Source organism: Talpa europaea (genome assembly GCF_964194135.1).
Source record: "Talpa europaea genome assembly, chromosome: 10".
NCBI classification, from domain to species: Eukaryota; Metazoa; Chordata; class Mammalia; order Eulipotyphla; family Talpidae; genus Talpa; species Talpa europaea.
Genome location: NC_140077.1, coordinates 52207093 through 52227456, shown reverse-complemented (window position 1 = coordinate 52227456; position 20364 = coordinate 52207093). Strand labels below are relative to the sequence as shown.

Below are 20364 nucleotides of genomic sequence, written 5' to 3'. Positions count from 1 at the left end.
TCCAATATTTTTCCCAAGAGTGAAGTATTTCGGTCAGTGCATACATTTCTCTAGACATCAAGGTACTTTTAATTAATTCAGCTCAAGTAGTTTTATGAATTTATGGCAGATGAAAATGTGTTACTCATACACATTTTGGCATTAAAAAAAGTTTAGAGAAAATTATTTTATTCTTATCCTCAGAACCAGAGTGTTTCTACCTTATTCCTCATCACAAGACTGGTTTCAAGTGATGAACTGAATCAAGGGATTGCCCTCAGGGGATGTTTTGTAGGATGCTTCTGGTCTTTCATTTTGCAGGAAGAACCTTTGGAGCAAAAGCTGTTAACTCTTAACATGAACCCAGGATTCCATACCTTGGGACCTTAAAATATTTAGAAAAAAGTGGGAAAAGAGCCTTATCATCTGGTTGTGAATTTTTTATTTTGATAAGTAATGCCATTTTAAAATGAATGAACTGTCTATTATCACTGTCATTAAAGAAGGAAACTTTTAATAAGGAAATAGTGAGAAGGATATAATTTTAGAGTAAAATGTAAGATAATAAGGAGACAGTGGGATCCAGGCACACACACACATACACACTACATATCATTTTTTTACATTAAATATACAGTTAGGGAAAACTTTTCTTGAACTTACAGCTGCATATACATTAGTGTTTGGAAGACATTTTTACTACTGCTACCTTCTGTTTGGGAGATTAATCTTGACTGTTGGGTTAACTGAAAATCCTGAGCTAAATGTTCAGTAGCAGAATTGACAGCTAACGAAGAAAGGTTTAAGGATGGCAGGTGGCATGCGTGGTGCAAAAAGATAAACAATTCTATCCTTTCTAGAAGGATATGCAAGGCTCTTAAGAGACACTGTATTCTCTCATAAATACTCTACTCTGCTGTAGGGACCTGGCAACACTTTTGACACAGTGCTGATACATTCACTCAAAAAAGGTAAGAAACTATTTTAGGGAATAAACTTACAAGTGAAAATAAGGCATGAAGAAAGGAAAATGAGGATAGGATTTTGAGCATTGCAGCCCCTTAAATACAAAATAAAACAAATAAAAAATAATTTAATAATATCCATTTGCAAATCATACCAATTGATGTACTTTTCAGCAATTGAGGGGAATAAAAAAGAGAAATGAAAACTAACTGCAAAAGTGTTTTGTAATGATCATGTGCAAATTAGAAAACGGAAAGAATGAGATGTTCTAAGAAAGTGAGAATTTTTGCACTTCCCTGGTGGCCTAGGGGTTAAGTCTCAGTGCTACTACCTTGAAGGCCCACCTCGAGGGCCTGAGTTCAATCCCTGGCCAGGGAGCTAACTCACATGGCACAACAGACCTCTCCTGTTTTGCCTTCTGCTCCCCTCAACAGTGTATTTCAATAGATCAACCTGTACTGCTCCCCACCCACACTTCTAGCCTGCACCTTCTACACAAAAATAAATAAATAAAATCTTTTTTAAAAAGTCAAAATTCTTGGGCCTCCCTGTTGGCACAAGGGGTTAAGAGGCAACCTATGAAGCTATTCGCAGCCACTGTAGCACAAGTTCTATCCCCTGCCAGGGAGCTACCCACATGGCACAGCAGACCTCTCCTGACTCACCCACTGTTCCCCTCAGCAGTATAGTTCAGTCAATCTGCCTGTTCCGTTCCCCACTCTGTCTCTGGAGAATTCTCTCACCCCCCACATCTCTGGCCTGTACCCCAGTTCTTATATGCATAAATAAATAAATCTTTAAGAAAAAGTCAGAATTCTCTATAAGAAAGTTATGAAATTGTTTCCTTCAGCTCTTCAGAGTAACTTAGGAACAAACAACACAGTGAAATTTTTTTTTTCACTGTTAAAATTAGCAAGGAGGAAGAATAAACCCCTTACACTAAAGAGTATGTTAGTAATATTAACATAGTCTGGATCAATTAAACAAAAAAGTAAATATTTGATCATTGTCCTTCCTTCCTTATTTACCAAATGTCCCCTAGAGCAGTGCTACACAATGGAAATATAAGAAGCCACACATGTGAGTCACATACAGAATTTAAATTTTCTAGTAACTACATTGAAGAAAGAAGAATAGGTGAAAATAATTTTCAGAATGCATTTTAGCTAACCTAATAAATCCAAAACAATATCATTTCAATATCATTAATGAGCTGTTTTACATTGTTTTGTTTTGTACCAGTCTTTGAAATCGAATATGTGTTTATTTCATTTATAACACATTTCAAACTAGCCACATTTCCAGTGCTCAGTAGCCACCTGATCATTCTATGGGACAGCACAGCATGGGAATCTCATATGGCAGAAGACACAAAAAAGACCACACACAATCCAGAACCTTAGACCAGAAAGCAAAAGAAACACACATCAAGAGTTTAAAACCTAAGAAAGAGGGCCTCCCCGGTGGCACAGCGGTAGAGCGCTGGGTTGCGAAGCTGCCCGCAGCCTCTGCGGCGCCGGTTCAATCCCCGGCTGCTCCCCGGCCACCGGAGGAGGGTCCCACATGGCGCGCAGACCTCTCCTGCCGCCCGCTGCTCCCCTCAGCAGTGTACTTCCGTCCTTCTGCCTGCTCTGCTCCCCGCTCTGGCTCTGGTGAATTCTCTCACCCTCCCGCGCCTCTGACTGTACCCAGTGCATGTATAAACAAAAAACAAAAAAAAACAAACAAGCAAACAAATAAAGAAAAACATGCCTCTAAAAAAAAAAATAAATAAAAAATAAAATAAAACCTAAGAAAGAAAGGTTCCGGTCAAGTGTTTTATGATTTTAGAAGAGGAAGAGTATCTGGAGCCAAGGAAATGAAACTTGCTCTGGGTGAAGTATGGTTATATCTAATAAAGGAATGAAAATACATTCCAAAATGTATTTTTCTGGAAACACAATATGGTTTTCCAGCTTGTAATTATTGTAAGATAACTTTGGGAAAAGATTATTTTTGGAATCTAAATCAACTATGCATTTCTCTCTTCCAGAAAGTTTTCAGAGAGTCCCAAAAATGGTGGTATGGCTAGGAGGGTGCATTGAAGCTGTGGTAGGCTTATAGTACAGGGAAAATGTATTTATTCTACTGTGTCCTGATCAATTACAAAGTTCCAGTGGTCAAATTACAGAACTGGTCAAGGACACACCCACCATACCTTCTCTAAATAAAAGTGGGTAAAGAAAATAACAGATGTTTCCAGGTATGACATGGCCTGTCTGCCTCAGAGTCATTTGAGGAGTTAAAATACAGATTTCTGGGACCATTCCAGTAGGAAACTGGCTTTCAGACAAGCTCAAGTGATTTATATACATGCTCGAATTTAAGAGCAACTGAGATATAAACATATATATTCCACCTTTTGTCAAAATCAACCATGTGTTTAAATATGTATATACATATGTATAAATCATCTTTTAACAAAAAGGAGGTAAAGATATCCATTTTTGTATTTTTTGTCAAAAGCAGTGTCATTGGACGCAATTTATTTTTCATGAATTATATGGCACGAGCAGTGCCATTCTCAAGCCAAAACCAACAGTAATTTTCTTTCTTTCTTTTTTTAAAGAAGATTTTTTTTTAAAGATTTATTTTTATTTATTTATAGAAGCACTGGGTACAGTCAGAAGCGCGGGAGGGTGAGAGAATTCACCAGAGCCAGAGCGGGGAGCAGAACAGGCAGAAGGACCGAAGTACACTGCTGAGGGGAGCAGCGGGCGGCAGGAGAGGTCTGCGCGCCATGTGGGACCCTCCTCCTGTGGCCAGGGAGCAGCCGGGGATCGAACCGGCGCTGCAGAGGCTGCGGGCAGCTTCGCAACCCAGCGCTCAACCGCGGCGCCACCGGGGAGGCCCAGTAATTTTCTTTATCAATAAATTGAGCAAATCATATCTCCGAGAATTAGCAAGAAGTATGAGATTGAAATCTAAGAAAGAGCTTAAGCCAGAGATAGTTGGAGCTTTAAAAAAATACATGTCTGGGCTCCATCAAAAAACCACTGAATTAGAAAGTCTGAAGGTCAAATCCAGGCAATTATAGGTTAGAATTTTTCTATAGATGATTCTAACTATCTCTCTGGTTAAGAAACACTGATAACCATTTGGGTTATTAACATGAGATAAACTTTTTCCATTTCTAAGATAGTTTCAACCTGTTTGTTGCCTCTATAGAAAAAAAATTGTCAATAAAGTAGAGGGTTATTATGGCTCATATGTTGCCAGACACTTTTTGCTAATACCATAGTTGTCAGGATTATGCCTTAATTTATGCTATGAAACGTCAAGGGAAGCCAACATCACATATGTTCAGCGGACACCAAATAAAATATGTGAGGGTGCGTGCACACCCAACATATATACATGGTAACTTTTCAAACATTATTTTTTCCCTACTACCTCCTCATTCTTGAACCCTTTGGCATCATGATTCTTCAAAAGCTTTTATTAGCTGATATAAGTGTCTCTACATCCAGCCAAAGTTAAGTAACTACCCGAGGTTACTCAGCTAAAAAGTGGTGGCATCTGGACTCGAATGAGCCTCTGACTTCAGTTCAATGCTCCTCCCATCTATTTGTTCTCTCCCATGAACAAATATATGTGGTGGCACGTTCCCTCTCTCCAGACCTTACAAGCAAAATTAGCTTCGTGGACTTGCAACATATGCAGTCACAGTGGGCCCAGTCTACACGGGTCATACACTTGACCTACTGTTCTGCTGTTCTTCACTTTTTAAAACAAGGGGCTCTGCCTTTTCATTCTGCAGTGGTGCCTGCAAATTATGTAGGACCAACTGGTCCTGCTTACAAGTGAAAGGTGATGCCCTCGCTCTTGAGACAGTGATCATGCACCTATGAATCTGGAGGAAGTGTAACTTGCAGTTCATTTTTCAGTCTCTGCCACCAATGTCCCATCCATCAATAAGAGATCTCAGCTTCCCTTAACTCTCAACTCCTACCTGGACTGACTGTGAAAAGAAGCTTTGTTCTCTGAGTATGTGCAAACTGAGAAATCATTTCAATTACCCTTTGACCCTTGCTGGAAGGTAAGATAATCACACTTCTGCTTAACTTACTATTTGTTAATAGGAATGATGATTAATTAGAGAACATTAAAAAATTATCACCTCCTCATACTATATATTTTTTTAGAAATCAGTATTTTCAGTCTTTTATTAATATATCAATTATCATTATCATTCACTTGTACTTTGACAGCTTACAAACATTTCACATTTTGAAAAACTCTTTCAAATAAATCTTGGACAAACTTTTCCTGTTTCTCCTGAGTTCATAATGACAGTATTATTTTCATTTGTTTAATTATGGCCAGTTATCGCATCTGACACAGCCAGATGATCTAGCATTGTTCTTCAAGTCTTGTTTATAACTTAACAAGGTAATACATCAGTTACAAACAACAGTTTTGTTTTGTTTGCTTTAAGCAGTGCCTTTTAATGATCAAGAAAGACAACACATTTAATACTATGCAAATCATCACTTTCAATGTCCTTATTTTGCCCAAGAATGGAGATTGTTATTGCTCCCCAAATCATGTTAAGCTTCTCACATATAGGAAGAGACCCAGGGCTACTACAATATTAGTAGAAGTGGGATTAAATAGTTTCAAGTGAATTAGACTGATGATCATTAAATATTACTGCAAAGTTCAAACTATGGGTCCTAATCTTAATGTTATGATTTTAATCAATAAAGATAGGAATCAGGGCCTCCCCGGTGGCGCAGCGGTAGAGCGCTGGGTTGCGAAGCTGCCCGCGGCCTCTGCGGCGCCGGTTCGATCCCCGATTGCTCCCCGGCCACCGGAGGAGGGTCCCACATGGCGCGCAGACCTCTCCTGCCGCCCGCTGCTCCCCTCAGCAGTGTACTTCGGTCCTTCTGCCTGCTCTGCTCCCCGCTCTGGCTCTGGTGAATTCTCTCACCCTCCCGCGCTTCTGACTGTACCCAGTGCATGTATAAACCAAACAAACAAACAAATAATAAATAAATAAATAAATAAGACATGCCTCTAGAAAATTAAAAAAAAAAAAAATAGGAATCACTATTACATCATTTGTAAATGTTTATCACTAATAATACTTTTGAAAGCATTATAAGGAGGCAATATTGAATATATTAAATATGTCTTGTATATACTACTACACTGTTGATATATTAAAATCCTTAATAGTATCATTACTGTGACACGGGACCATACTTTGCCACGTCAGATTTTTCTTATGACGGTAACACAAATATAGGCCATTCAAGTTGACTATGGTACATCTGAGTCAGAGGAATAATTATGAATCATATAGGACTGCAAGTGTTTACAGTCCTGTTGAAAGTCATATGGTCCTTTAGTCACAAGTATTCATTGGGCATACCTGGATTGGAGCCTTCATCTCCCTGTATTCCATTCTTACTCATGGAAATATAGGTGTGTCCCTCAGACTATGAGCTTCTTATGGTCAGGAATGATATGTCTGCTACTTATCTTCATTTCCAATATTTAGTACACTACCTAGCTCATAGTAGCAAAGAAACGGATGAATATCTTAGGGATTCCTATTTTTCACACATACTTATTACAGTGAGATTGTGGTAATCGCAGCGAATGCAGGAAAATATGTTATGGTTTAAAAAAATAGACACCTATGCATTGTACATTTGCTGCATTTAATGATGCAGCAAATATAATTGAATAATTAACGAGTAAGGGCCTTCCCTGGTGGTGCAGCGGTTGAGCGCTGGGCTGCGAAGCTGCCCGCAGCCTCTGCATCGCCGGTTCGATCTGGCCACCAGGCGAGGGTCCCACATGGCACACAGACATCTCCTGCCACGCCTGCTGCTCCCCTCAGGAGTGTAATTCGTTAGTCTGTCTGTTCTGTTCCCTGCTCTGGTGAATTCTCTCACCCTCTCGTGCTTCTGACTGTACCCAGTGCTTGTATAAATAAATAAATAAATCTTTAAAAAAAAATTAACAAGTAAAAGGAAGCATACATCTAGCTACTCACTTGCGAGCAAACCGACTCCACTTGCCAGTGATCCGACCCAGGCTGTTTTTCCTTTTCCCTCTCCAAAGGCGTCTAGCCATTCTATGTACAAGACTCCAACAGCTAACGGAGATCCATAACACAAAAACTGAACAAAGAAGGAGACCAGTACAATCACCCAGCCCCATCCACCATCAGGTGACTTTTTAAATTCCATTGTAAGGTAAAGTCAAGGAGAAGATTCTCTGTAGATCCTAAAGAAAAACAAACAGAAAAGAAAAGCATGTTGAGAGTGTGGTGGGGCAGAACATTTTGATTAAAAATATCTCCCCCTAAATTAAAGTATAAAAAAGTTTCTTTATAAACATATATGGAAAAGCACAAAAATTATTGTTGACATATCAAGTATGATATTACCATTTTTTCATGATTTAAATAATACATCCACATGATTCCAATTTTCTTTAATTATTAAAAATCATAAATTGAAAAGTGTCCTTCCCAAATTTGTGTCCATTTATCTGGTTCCCACCCTGACTCAACCACAGGAGATGATTGTTTGGTTTCTTGTCACCCATGGGGCTCCCCAAGAAGCAGACACTTAGCAGGAAGGGGGTATATTAGGACCACTTTCTTCTTTTGGAAGGAATACAAAACAGAGGGAGAAGGTAAACTAATATGCAGTATTAAGAAAAGGAATAGGATTAAGACAAATACTATATGATTTCACTCACATGTGGAATATGAAGAAACAAAATAAAGAAATAGACAAAACTAAATCACAGCAAATCCTTGGATCTGACTGCAAAATTGAGGCTACCCAAGGAGGAGGGTAGAGGTGTGGAACAAACTGAGAAAGGGTCCAGCGAACTGCGGTGGGTGATTATGGGTGCTTTGGTACTGGGTGTGATGTGTTAACATACATCTAAAGAGGTACGAACCTATACCCTCATTATTGTAAACTAACATTACCTCAATAAAAATTAATAGTCTTATATAAATTAACTAATTGATTAAATTAAGACAACAAAAAAAGAAAAGAAAGGGAATTTCTGAAACTGGATGGCTCTTCATGAATGTCCTAAGTCTGACGAGGGAGCTGATCTTTCCTAGCCCCATGTTGATCATACATTGAGTGTGCCACCCAGGAAGAGGGCATTACTGTAATCTATCCCCTTAGAAGCTGTCGGTTGAAGGCTATTTGCCAGCGGCCCTCCAGCCCCTGGAGCAAGAAATCTTTCATTCCTAAAGGGAATTTGTGCCCTGTCAACAGAGCACAACGTTCACCAACTTGAGTATCTTGCAGAGTTTCTTCATACAGACACAAGCAAAACTAAACAGTCTTACAGTAGGCTCTTTTTCAACAAAAGCATTGTGTTGTTCTTGTAATCAGGGAAATGCAAATCAAAACTACCATGAGATACCATCTCACACCAGTGAGAATGGCACATATTAAAAAAACTAGCAACAACAAATGTTGGCGAGGGTGTGGAGAAAAAGGAACTCTTCTGCACTGTTGGTGGGAGTGCAAACTGGTCCAACCACTATGGAGAGCTGTGTGGAGATTTCTGGACCTACTAAACATAGAGCTTCCATATGATCCAGCAATTCCACTCCTAGGTATTTACCCAAAGGACACAGAAACATCAATTCCAAAGAACACCTGCACCCCTATGTTTATAGCAGCACTATTTACAATAGCTAAGCTTTGGAAACAGCCCAAATGCCCAAAAATAGATGACTGGATCAAGAAGATGTGGTACATATATACCACGGAATATTACTCAGCATTCAAAAAAGATAAACACATGCAATTTGCAGCAACATGGATGGCGCTGGAAGGATCATGTTCAGCAAAATAAGCCAGAAAGAAAAAGAAAAATACCGGATGGTCTCACTCAGAGCAGGAATCTAGAAAACTTAAATAAGGGACCAGGAAAATGAATAACTATAAGAAAGTGAAAATCAAAATCAACAAAAAGCTATGAACCAGAGATACTTTTTGGGGAGTGGGGGGTGGGAGGGGAGGGATTGGGGTCAGAATGGGGGGGTTGCAATTGTATGGGGAATATAAAAATAAAATTTATTATTCAAAAAAAATAAAATAAAGATGATAATTACTGTGATAACAATAAAAAAAAAGCATTGTGTTGTAAATTCTATTTCATGCCTGTTTTAGTCATCTAGTACCCTTAAGAGAGATTTCCCCTATCAATATGTATATCCTCAGTCTTTTTTTATAAGTACATATGACTGTACACTTGTTTATTTATCTACTTATCAAACAGGCAAAACATACACATGGTTCAAAATGAAAAAACTGAAAATATCTTGAACTTCCACTTTACCATCTAATCCTCTTATCTTCTATAGGTAACACACACTTATTACTTCTTTTATCTCTTTCCAGAATTTGCTATGCATACATAAGCAAACTCATGTATAGATGATTTCCTCTAGAGTTTTACAGAAACAATAACATATTGTATACATTTATATGTGATTTACTTTTTTTTCCACTTGACAAATATCTTGAAGACCTTTAATATCAATACACTGTACCATTCCTCATTCTTTCCTTAATGTTACAGTGTATTCCAGCAATTGGCTCTTCAATTCTTAACCAGTACCCTATGACTTACAATGAAAACCACTGCTGCAGTGAATAATCTCATATATACATACATCTTTTTTAATATGTTTATGTGTTATATAAAACTCAAAAGAGGAATTGTTGAGTCAGAGGGGTATTTGCATTCATCATTATAATTAGTATTACCAAGTTGACTTCAAGGGATTGAAACAATTCACATCACCCCAAAGAATTTTGGATGTGTTGTAAAACTTTTGAATTTTTGCCAATTTGTTGGTTTTCAAAAATGTATTCCATTACAGTATTTCAATATAGTTTTAACTTGTATTTGCATGAATGCTGCTGTCATTTCATAGGTTAAAAATATTCTGTAATTCCTATCTAATTCTTGGGTACATACAATAGGTACATTTATAGATATTCTATTCTTTCCCATTAATCTCTCTATTCACTTACTATTACATTAATTTTATTAATATGTCTTTTTAAAGAAATCTTTTTAACATTTTAATTTCTAGTGGAGCTAAGTTCCTTTGCTTTCTCTCCAAGATTGCATACTTTTTTTTTTTTGGGGGGGGGGACCCTCGCCATTGGCCGGGGAACTAACAGGGCAGCCTCACAGCCCAGCGCTCAACCACTGCGCCACCAGGGGAGGCCCTCAAGATTGCATACCTTTTTCAATATTTTCTTGGTACCTCTTGTTTGACAATTTTTTATATGAATATCAGAATCAGCTTGTCTTGTTCTAAACAAAACCTGATTGAGTGAAATTGATAAAATTGATTTAAGAAAATCAATCCTGGGGCCTCCCTGAGGGCGCAAGGGGTTAAGACACAACCTATGAAACTATCCACAGCCACTGCAGCATGAGTTTGATCCCCAGCCAGGGAGCTACCCACATGGTGTAGCAGACCTCTCCTGACTCACCTGCTGCTCCCCTCAACAGTGTATTTCAGTCAGTCTGCCTGTTCTGTTCTACAATCTGTCTCTGGTGAGTCCTCTCACCCCCCACACCTCTGGCCCCTACCCCAGTTCTTGTATGCATAAATAAATAAATCTTAAAAAAAAAAAAAAGAAAATCAATCCTGTTATGATGCTGACCCTCAGAATGTCATGCCTTTCCATTTATTCATTAGTCTACTATTTTGAGTGTTTAAAGTTGTTCCCAACATTGCTTTTTGTCTAGTATTTTATTTTTTTTCTTTTAAAGATTTATTTATTTATGCATATAAGAACTGGGTTACAGGCCAGAGGTGTGGAGGGTGAGAGGACTCACCAGAGACAGAGTGGGGAACAGAACAGGCAGATGGACTAAAGTAACAGCTGAGAGAGCAGCAGGCAAGACAGGAGAGGTCTGCTGCGCCCTGTTAGTAGCTCCCTGGCCAGGGGATCAAACTTGAGCTGCAGTGGCTGCATACAGCTTCACAGGTTGTTTCTTAACCCCTTGCGCCACCAGGGAGACCCTATTTTATCCTTTTTCTAATATTATAATTGGGGTTATTTCTTTGATTTGTATTCTGTTTGTATATGTAAAAGTTGTTGATGCCTGTATACTAATTTTGGATCACATTCTTAATATTTATTTATTTTGTAGGAGAACTGTGGTGTATGCCAGAGATACATGGAGTGAGAGGATTTATCAGAGACAGAGTGGGGAGCAGAAAAGGCAGAGCGACTGAAACATACTGCTAAGGGGAGCAGCAGGCGAGACAGGAGAGGTCTGCTGTACCATATGTGGGTTAGCTCCGGGGCCCAGAATTGAACTCAGGCAGTCTGGGTGATAGCACTGAGACTTACCCCTAGGCCACCATGGAGGACCTCAGTAAATAGATTTTTGGATGATTCTATTAGGTATATCCAATATACAATACAGTCATACAGTCATCTACAAAGAGTGATAATTGATCCTTACTTTGAATTCTTCTAATTTCCTTCTTTTGACTTTGCATTGAACAGGACATCCAGAACAATATTAAAAAATACGAATATATATATATATATATATATATATATATATACCTATTTTCATGGGAATGTCTTCAAATGTCATGGTTGCTGCCTCTAAAACTTAGATTTAGGGGCCTCCCTGGTGGCCCAGAGGTTGAGCGCTGCTCTACAAAGCTGTCCACAGCCTCTGCAGCGCTTGTTTGATTCCCCGCCTCCCAGGGAGAACCCCACATGGCGCAGCAGACCTCTCCTGCCCGCCCGCTGCTCCCCTCAGCAGTGTCTTCAGTCCATCTGCCTGCTCTGCTCCCCACTCTGGCTCTGGTGAATTGTCTCACCCTCCCGCGTTTCTGACCTGTACCCCAGTTCTTGTATAAAATAAATAAATAAATCTTAAAACTTAGATTTATTTCACAAAGTTGAAAAAGTGTTCATATTTTTTTTCCCATTTTTGGTGTCATTATGAAAAAAATTTTTATGTTTCATGAATTGTCTTAGAAGTACATAGGGAGATGATTATGATGATGATGATGATAACTTGCAATGTAATAAAATCTGTCTTTTCTACTATTTAACCATTCTTGAAGTACGTGGCTAAATCTTTCCTCATTAATGTACTACCTTGATTACATCTGTTTATACTGGGGAGCAGGGAGGATATTTTTAATTCATAGCTGAAATTTCTATGTCTTTTGTTTTAAATATGTTTTGTTAACAGAAAGATATTTTAAAATATTTTGAGAATGTTCCTTCATTCTCTAAGTTCTGAAGCAGTTTTTTTTTTTTTTTTTAAGATTTATTTATTTATTTATTTATACAAGCACTGGGTACAGTCAGAAGCACAGGAGGGTGAGAGAATTCACCAGGGCCAGAGCAGGGAGCAGAGCAGGCAGAGGACGGAAGTACACTGCTGAGGGGAGCAGCGGGCGGCAGGAGAGGTCTGCGCGCCATGTGGGACCCTTCTCTGGTGGCCGGGGAGCAGCCAGGGATTGAACCGGCACCGCACAGGCTGCCGGCAGCTTCGCAACCCAGCGCTCAACCGCTGCGCCACCAGGGAGGCCCCTGAAGCAGTTTATAAGGCCATTTGGAGACCCAAGTTCTGACCAAAAGAGGCACCCATCTAGTCTGTACCTCCTGTGTCTCTTCACCATGCCAATTTTATAATCAAACACAGTTTTCTTTGCTCACAGATTTTGCCAAGTTATTCTCCATAGTTGTTTCATCAGAAAATAGGTAGTGATGGTAGGGTATCACTCATCCCTTCATACACTAATTAGATGGTAAAACATTTGCTACCTTAAAAAGGTCTGAGTCAGATCCATCATTTACCTATGCTTCAGTAAATTTCTTCACTTTGACATTCAGAGCGCAGGGCAAAAACCACATCATCATCTGCCACGGGTATTTCAATATTTAATAACTGAAATATATTATAGTGCCTAAAAGTCGGTCTGTCAGGCCACATGATTACATTAGCAGAAAGAACACTCCAAACTTCCAAATGTCAGAATCTTTGAAGTAATCAGATATGCCCCTTCATAAGAGTTTACTCTCTGGTGTCTACGCTATTGTAAAAGTAAACAAAATAATTCTGACCCTTCTAATGCCAATGTAGTATTTTGATATTCCTATCCAAAATCCCTTTTAAAGAAAAGACAGGCTTAATTCCCTAAATAGGTAATATATGATAGCAATAGCCAAAGTAAGACTAAAAGATATAAAAACAAATATACAAGAAAATTACACATTTACATAGGCAAAGCGTCAGAATCATGAATTAAGTGAGTATATTCAGGGGAGGAGGAGCAGTTGTCTTAAAGATGAGAAGTGAATGACTTCCTTACTAGTTTTCAGACCTAAGTAGACAGAAATGCCTACCTAATGCACAAGTACCTTTGCTTTACCTTACCTTGTCTCAGTTTGCTTTGTCTTTCCTTGGGTGACATTTCAACACACAGGATAGGAGCCAGAGAAATTCTTTTCACGGTAAATATTTGGGAGAGCAAACTTTGAAACACAAGACTCCCATATATATCTGACTAGAAAGACAAGTTTTTATTTAGACTTGGTTAACAGTTTATGACTTGTAATTGTTAAGACATGTATCATCTCAACAGAACATGGTGAAAAATATGTTTCTGTCAAAGTAACACTTTCTCCTGTAAGTTCCTTTATTCCTTAGATGCCACTCACCTATTTCTCTGATGTTCTATGTTCCCTTCTCTAAGGTGATTTCACATATAGGTTAGTCTTTATACCCATCCCATTTTGTAATGGTACCTGATTACCTTTGGGGAGCTTAGGTCTTCCTATGGGTAGCTGGTTGGAGGGACTGTTAATCAAAATTCCTTGATCTTGACCCTAGAGTGGTACCTAACCCCAACAAGGTCAGTAGGACCTTAATCCCAGTATCCTGAATCTTTACTGAAATGTCATAAGGAAAGAAAAAAATACGTGATTTTACTGATATCAGTGGTAATGCATTGAAGAGACCCTCTGTCAGTTCCTACTACCTTGACTTCCTTAGTGATGATTCCCAAGACTTGTTTCTCTCGCCTCCTATTTCTTTCTAAAAACTAACTCAGTAAATTATTTTGCTAAGGTAGCTGGTATTTGTTTCTATTTCTTGCAACAGAATGAACATACTGTGAGTACACAGTAATTTCAAATTGATAATTTTAACTCTCTATATCCCCCTTGGTTCCGTTTAGGTCAAAGGTTATGCTCAGAAGTATAGACTATGCCACAGAATACAGGAACTATAGCTATGTCATATCTTTTTTTTTCCTGAAAATTTCTTTGATTATCTATCCCTCCTATTTAATATCTTATGACCCAATATGATAAAAATCTCTGGTCTGTCATTCATTAAATAAAAACTTAACTGAAATTTTCACTAGCTCACTTATCCTAATATTTATAGAAATGCAGCACTGTAAAACTGATATTTATTCAACATATTTTTGACTGCTTATAATAAATTATATTGTACTAGATAGCAAGTGATATCACAAGCCATATAAGGCCTGGTTCTTGTCCCCTGAGAGCTTATGACTCATTAGGAAAGAGAGATGTGTGCACAACACAATATATTCAGTGCCCATTGGATGGATAGACAAGACATATTTTGAAGTTGGAGAAAAATAAAAACAACCAAGGCTAAAATAGGAGAAAGCCACATGAAGTTGATTCTAAAGAACAATGGAGAGATTCACAAAAGGATGGCTCGGATAAAAGGAAAGGCAGGCATGAACATGAATGTAGAATCAGGACAGGCCTCATAAGTTTGGTTGAAAGGGAAGAGGGAAGGTCTTGTAATACTTACAGAGGAAAACAAGATTAGAAAGATTACAAGAAGCCTGTATTTATAACCCCAAGATAAGATTCCTTTCATACTTTTTATAATAAATCTTGGCATTAATAATCATTTGTATTATCTAAGTGGTGATTTTTTTCCCTAAAAAATAAATACCAGAAGGTATTGTTTTATTTGGATCTGCATACCATATGTATATTCAAAATTTTGGACTCCCATTAATACCTGTATGTATTTAATGTATGCTAAAGGTATAGGTTATTAAAAAACACACAAATTGTAGTATTTTCTGTACATTCTGAGAATTTAGAATCCTTTATCCAGAGTGTTAATAAACCCAAACTCTGCATGGCAATACGTCTTATAAAACTGTAAATCAGAAGTCATTTTGAAAGACAATTTGAAAAGCATTGTAATTTAGGGGCAGTTTGTCATACTACATCGTCTGTTAGGATATCATAAGATTAAATTTAACTTATAATTTAAGAATATGTCTTATCTTCAACTTAAAATTTGACTATATTTCACATATTATAAATTCCCTTGTTGAAGACAGGAGACCATGAAATAAAACAAGCCACAATAATATATCATTATTCAATAAAATTAGATTTCCCTTAATATAAAGAATGACATAACTCCTAAAGTTAGATTTGCTTTTTTTTTTCAAGATTTATTTTTTATTTATACAAGAACTGGGGTACAGGCCAGAGGCACAGGAGGGTAAGAAGATTCACCAGAGAAAGAGTGGGGAGCAGAACAAGCAGATGGACCGAAAGCACTACTGAGGGGGGCAGCAGGCACGACAGGAGAGGTCTGCCATGCCATGTGGGAATCTCCCTGGCTGGCCGGGAATCGAACCTGCGCTGCAGAGGCTGTGGACAGCTCCACAGTGCTGTGCTCAATCCACTGTGCCACCAGGGAAACCCTAGATTTGCTTTGTTAAAGGGAAAGGAGAGTTATGCAAATTGCAAGACATTTCCTCTGGAAAATAAGTATATTGGTGAAAGTCTACATTTCACTCATGCTAAAGCTTTTAAGCTCCAATGTCTTAGATTACATCTAATTCTGTTCAAATAATGCCAATCCTTTGTTATTTCCTCAACTCTACACTGGCTGAAAATGTCTGTTCTCCCAAATGTAGGATGCCAGAATTACATATTTGACATTTATGAACATTTAATATTGACACAGATGCTTTCTGTTCCTGAAGTGCATGAATGTGTATGATACTGTTTTTGCCAAAAATAAAGTGATTTACAGTTTTTGGTCCATTTTCAGTTGACAGTTGCTGCTTACCTTTGTTTTTCCCAACAAAAATTATTCTTTAATAACCTCTTTTTTAATGTTTTCTATGACTATCTCACTAAAGAGTCCTAGACACATTTTTGACTTGAATTATAGAAAGAAGTTAAAATACTAAATTTTTGTTTAAATCTCAGCAACTTCCAAATTACCTGGTGCTGAAACACTGTAACGAACTTCCTAGGATCATGTGACTAAATCCTGGGGAACAAAATTGTTGAGTCCAGGTTAGTTTTGTCATTTCTAGTCATCCATGGGCTGTGTCAAAAGTCTAAGTCATACTAGATTTCATGAATTTCCTTCAGTTATATGTCTGCCATTCTTATTAAATGGAATGCTATAAATCATGGGTGAAAATATGGAGAATCGACTCTTATGTTACTAGCAGGAACAAAAAGGCTTCAGTCATTTTGGAAAACTATTTGAGATGGGAATGGGGAATGACTGTTAAAAAGTGAAGGTTTCTTTTGGCGGTGATGAAAATGTTTGAAAATTATTTTTTAAAGTTTCAAACATAGATGGTGGTACAGTTGGCACAACTCTAATAAAATCCACCAAACTGTACATACTAAATGGGTAATTGCATAGATGAATAACAATAAAGCTGTTAAAACAACAAAAAAATGCAGAAGCTACTGGAAATAATGTGTTACTTCTGATTTCAAAATAGGTAGCACAATTTATAAAGTAAAAAGCAGACCTATTGTGCAAGAAGCAGTTGTAGTATTGATACTGCTCTTTTCCCTATGATGACTTTTCCCTTTTCAAACATTTATTCCCATCCCACTGCCACCCCCATCACAACCATCACCACTGCAGCCTGGGCAAAGAGATTCTGGGAATTGAGAAAAATTTCCTTGGGAATTCTCACAAAAATGTAGATAAATAAATAATTGTTTGGGTGTTTTAGTAAAAAGGATGATAAACAAATAAGTCTTGGGAATTCTAATATAATATAGGTAAATACATAGACTTTAATATATACTGAAACTCATAATTTAAATTAATTAAGTTCCATTTAATGAGACAAGCATAAGAGATATAATTAAGATGTACAAATAATTATGCTGTTTCTACTTCTCAAGTCAGCCTTCTGCCACAGCTATTATTTCACTCTACTTTCACTTTCCTATTTCTTAAGTAGCTTCATTATACAATGTTCGAAGGCTAAAATGTGCAACATCTGCAATCATCAGTTGCAAAAGTCTCAACACACTTATAACAGATTTTTTGCAATTTACAAGTAGCATAAAGCTTTAAAACGTTTCCCCAGGGTTAGAAACTAACTTTTAAGTGAATTTACTATATTTATTGATTTATATATGAGCAAACATAGTCACATTAACACTACTATTAGTACTCTAAAAGATATAATTATTGGACTAACTGTCACTTTCTAATGACAAACTCAGTGCTGTTTATGACTTCTCTTCCAAAGTAAATAAATTTTGTCATAATATCGTTCTTAAAGGAAAAAGCTCATCCTGTTGTCTTTTTAAATAAATTAATAAAGCTCTGTAAACTCAAGTCATCCTCATATTTTATGCACATTTATGTCTCTAGGTTTACAATTCTAAAAGTATTTTTTTAATATGAAATAGCTATAAAAGAAATGAACTTCAAATAACAATTTTAGTACAACCGTGACTCTTTCTGAAGTGACTTTAGTCAGATTGTCTCAGAAAGCAAGAGAGGACTAGGCAACTTCAGTGTCCGACTTCTGGTATATTGAATATCAAGTAAGAAAAAAGTTAAAGGACTGTAAAAATCAAGGTATCTTCTAAAAGATTAAATTTTAAAAATTAAAGCTATCAGTCAACTCAAAATGTCCATCAACTGATGAACAGATTTTTAAAAAGTGGTATATCTACACAGTGGAATATTAGTTAGCAATAAAAAGGAAGAGTACTGATATATGCTACAACATGGATGAACCTTAGAAACATGCCAAATGAAAGTAGCCAATCACAAAAAAAAATGGTATCTGACTCCTTTTTTATTAATGTTCAGAATAGATAATTCATAGGTACAGAAAACAGATGAGTGGTTAGAAGGTATAAGGAAAAAAGGGAAGTAGCTAATGTGAACATGAGGTTTATTTAAGGGGTGATGAAAATGTTTTAGAATTGATTGCGGTGATGGTTGCACAATACTGTGAATATACTAAATCACCAAACTGTACACTTCAAATAGATAAACTGAAGGGTATGTAGATTATATTATAATGAAATTATTATTAAAAATAAATGCAAACCCCGACTATATGCATTTGTCAAAATTTATCACATTATATACTCATAATTATTGAATTTTATTGTATATAAATTATTCAATAAAGCTTTTTTGAATTAATGTTATAAACACATAGGGTTACAAAGACCATAAATACAGCCTGATTTGAAGATAAAAATTAACAATATCTTTATGAGCCCTTTGATAAATGTAAGACTCCTCCCCCAGCAAATGGCCCTCCTTTCCACCCATGTCCACACACACTCCCAGTTTCGGATTTTTATAAAGGCAATAAAACCAGATTACTTGTTGATTATTTCATTTGTATTTTGCTGCTCAGAGGAGTGATTTGTTGTCTCCTCCAGTACAGGACTGAGTAAGCACTGTAAAAGAAGAATCTAAACAATAAACACAAAACATAAATTCAAGGTTTCTGAAGTAAACATCAGTAACCTTGGTTACTTTAACATATAGAGGAAGGATGCAAAAGACAACTATATTTATTGATTTATATAGTTACATATTTATATATATATAACAGTCTCCCTTTATTCCTCTGGGTTTTATCATAAAGATGAGGTAGAAAGGAGTAGGGGACATTTTCTAGTATCTGGTCTCAGAACAGCAAGATCTGAGTAATAGTCAAGATCATGGGCTTTGTCATTACATATATAATTGGGTCCTGATCCAGTCTAAGCTTCTTACATGTGTTTTTGAGCCCATTACTTAATGTCTCTGAGCCTCAATTTTCTCATCTGTAACATGGAATAGGAGTGAATTTAAATGCAAATTTTAGTGGCTGGCACACAGTAAAAAAATGTTAACTATTACTTTAGGCAAATAATAAATGATTTCGCTCATATGTGGAATATGAAACAAAACAAAACAAAGAAACAGATTAAAAAAAAAAACCAAAAAACAAACACTTGGAATCTGATTACAGAACTCTGATGGGGGTGGGCACAAGATAGGGAGGGGAGATCAGCAGACTGTGGCAGAGGATTGTGTGTGCCATGATAAATGTTCATTTGAAGAGCTCTGGACCTGTACGCCCAAATTATAGACAATGTGCAAACATTATCCAAATTTTAGAAATTAAATTATTTTAAAAATGATAGCTATTACTTTAATGATCATAAAGGATTTCTGATAACTTCATAGCCACTTTCTAAGGAGCAGTTACTAGTTACATGAAAGTTCTAGAGCAACTAGTTACTGAATCACTTATAAATCTAGAGCTTCTAAGATTTTTAATCCCTAGCCATTTCTTAATAACTATTATAAAATCAAGATCTGCATATTGGGAGATTGCAATTTGGAATAATTCAAAAGTTGTTTCTACTATTAGGATTTGATTTCCTTTCAAGTTTCTGGTTCAAGGCCTAAGCATTTTTAGTGTTTAGAATCTCAGATTTTGTATATATTTTTTAAATTTATTTATATATTTACATAAGAATCAGGGTACAGGCCAGATTCACGGGAGGGTGAGAGGATTCACCAGAGACAGAGCGGGGAGCAGGACAGGCAGCCTGATGAAATACACTGCTGAGGGGAGCAGCGGGCGCGACAGGAGAGGTCTGCCGAGCCACGTGGGACCCTCACTGGCCAGCTGGGATCGAAGGGATCGAACATTGCAGAGGCTGCGGACAGTTTCACAGCGCTGCGCTCAACTGCCTGCACCACCAGGGGAGGCCCTCTGCATATTTTAAAGTCACCCTACAATTCTGACACAGGTCACCTGCAGATATACACTGAAAAATGCTGTTCAACCATAGCTGTTTCAACCCCAGCGCACTAGAATCATCTCGGGGTTCTTAAATATCTCCTAGTCAGGTCCTCCATCAGACTGCTCTGGAATGCAGCCTGACTCCTCCTGTTCTTTTGAGTTTCCCTGGTCATTCTAATGTGCAGCCAGATCTGAGCATCATGCCCTGTAGGTCGGAAGAACAAGTTTTGACCAGTGTCCTATCTTCTATCCTAGTGGAAGGAAGACACAGGTGAGGC

The 20364-nt window shown here is 37.4% G+C and overlaps 1 protein-coding gene across 1 annotated transcript in view; it reads right to left on the bottom strand.

Annotated features, from left to right (window-relative positions):
* The window catches only part of SLC16A9 (solute carrier family 16 member 9), a gene marked incomplete at its 5' end in the record, with an annotated part of 29049 nt that extends 21862 nt beyond the window's left edge, over positions 1-7187 (bottom strand). The window contains one exon of the mRNA XM_084244436.1: positions 6992-7187. Coding sequence (XP_084100562.1) covers positions 6992-7187 — 196 coding nt within the window. The remainder of the gene's footprint in view (positions 1-6991) is intronic.
* Positions 7188-20364: the final 13177 nt, after the last annotated feature.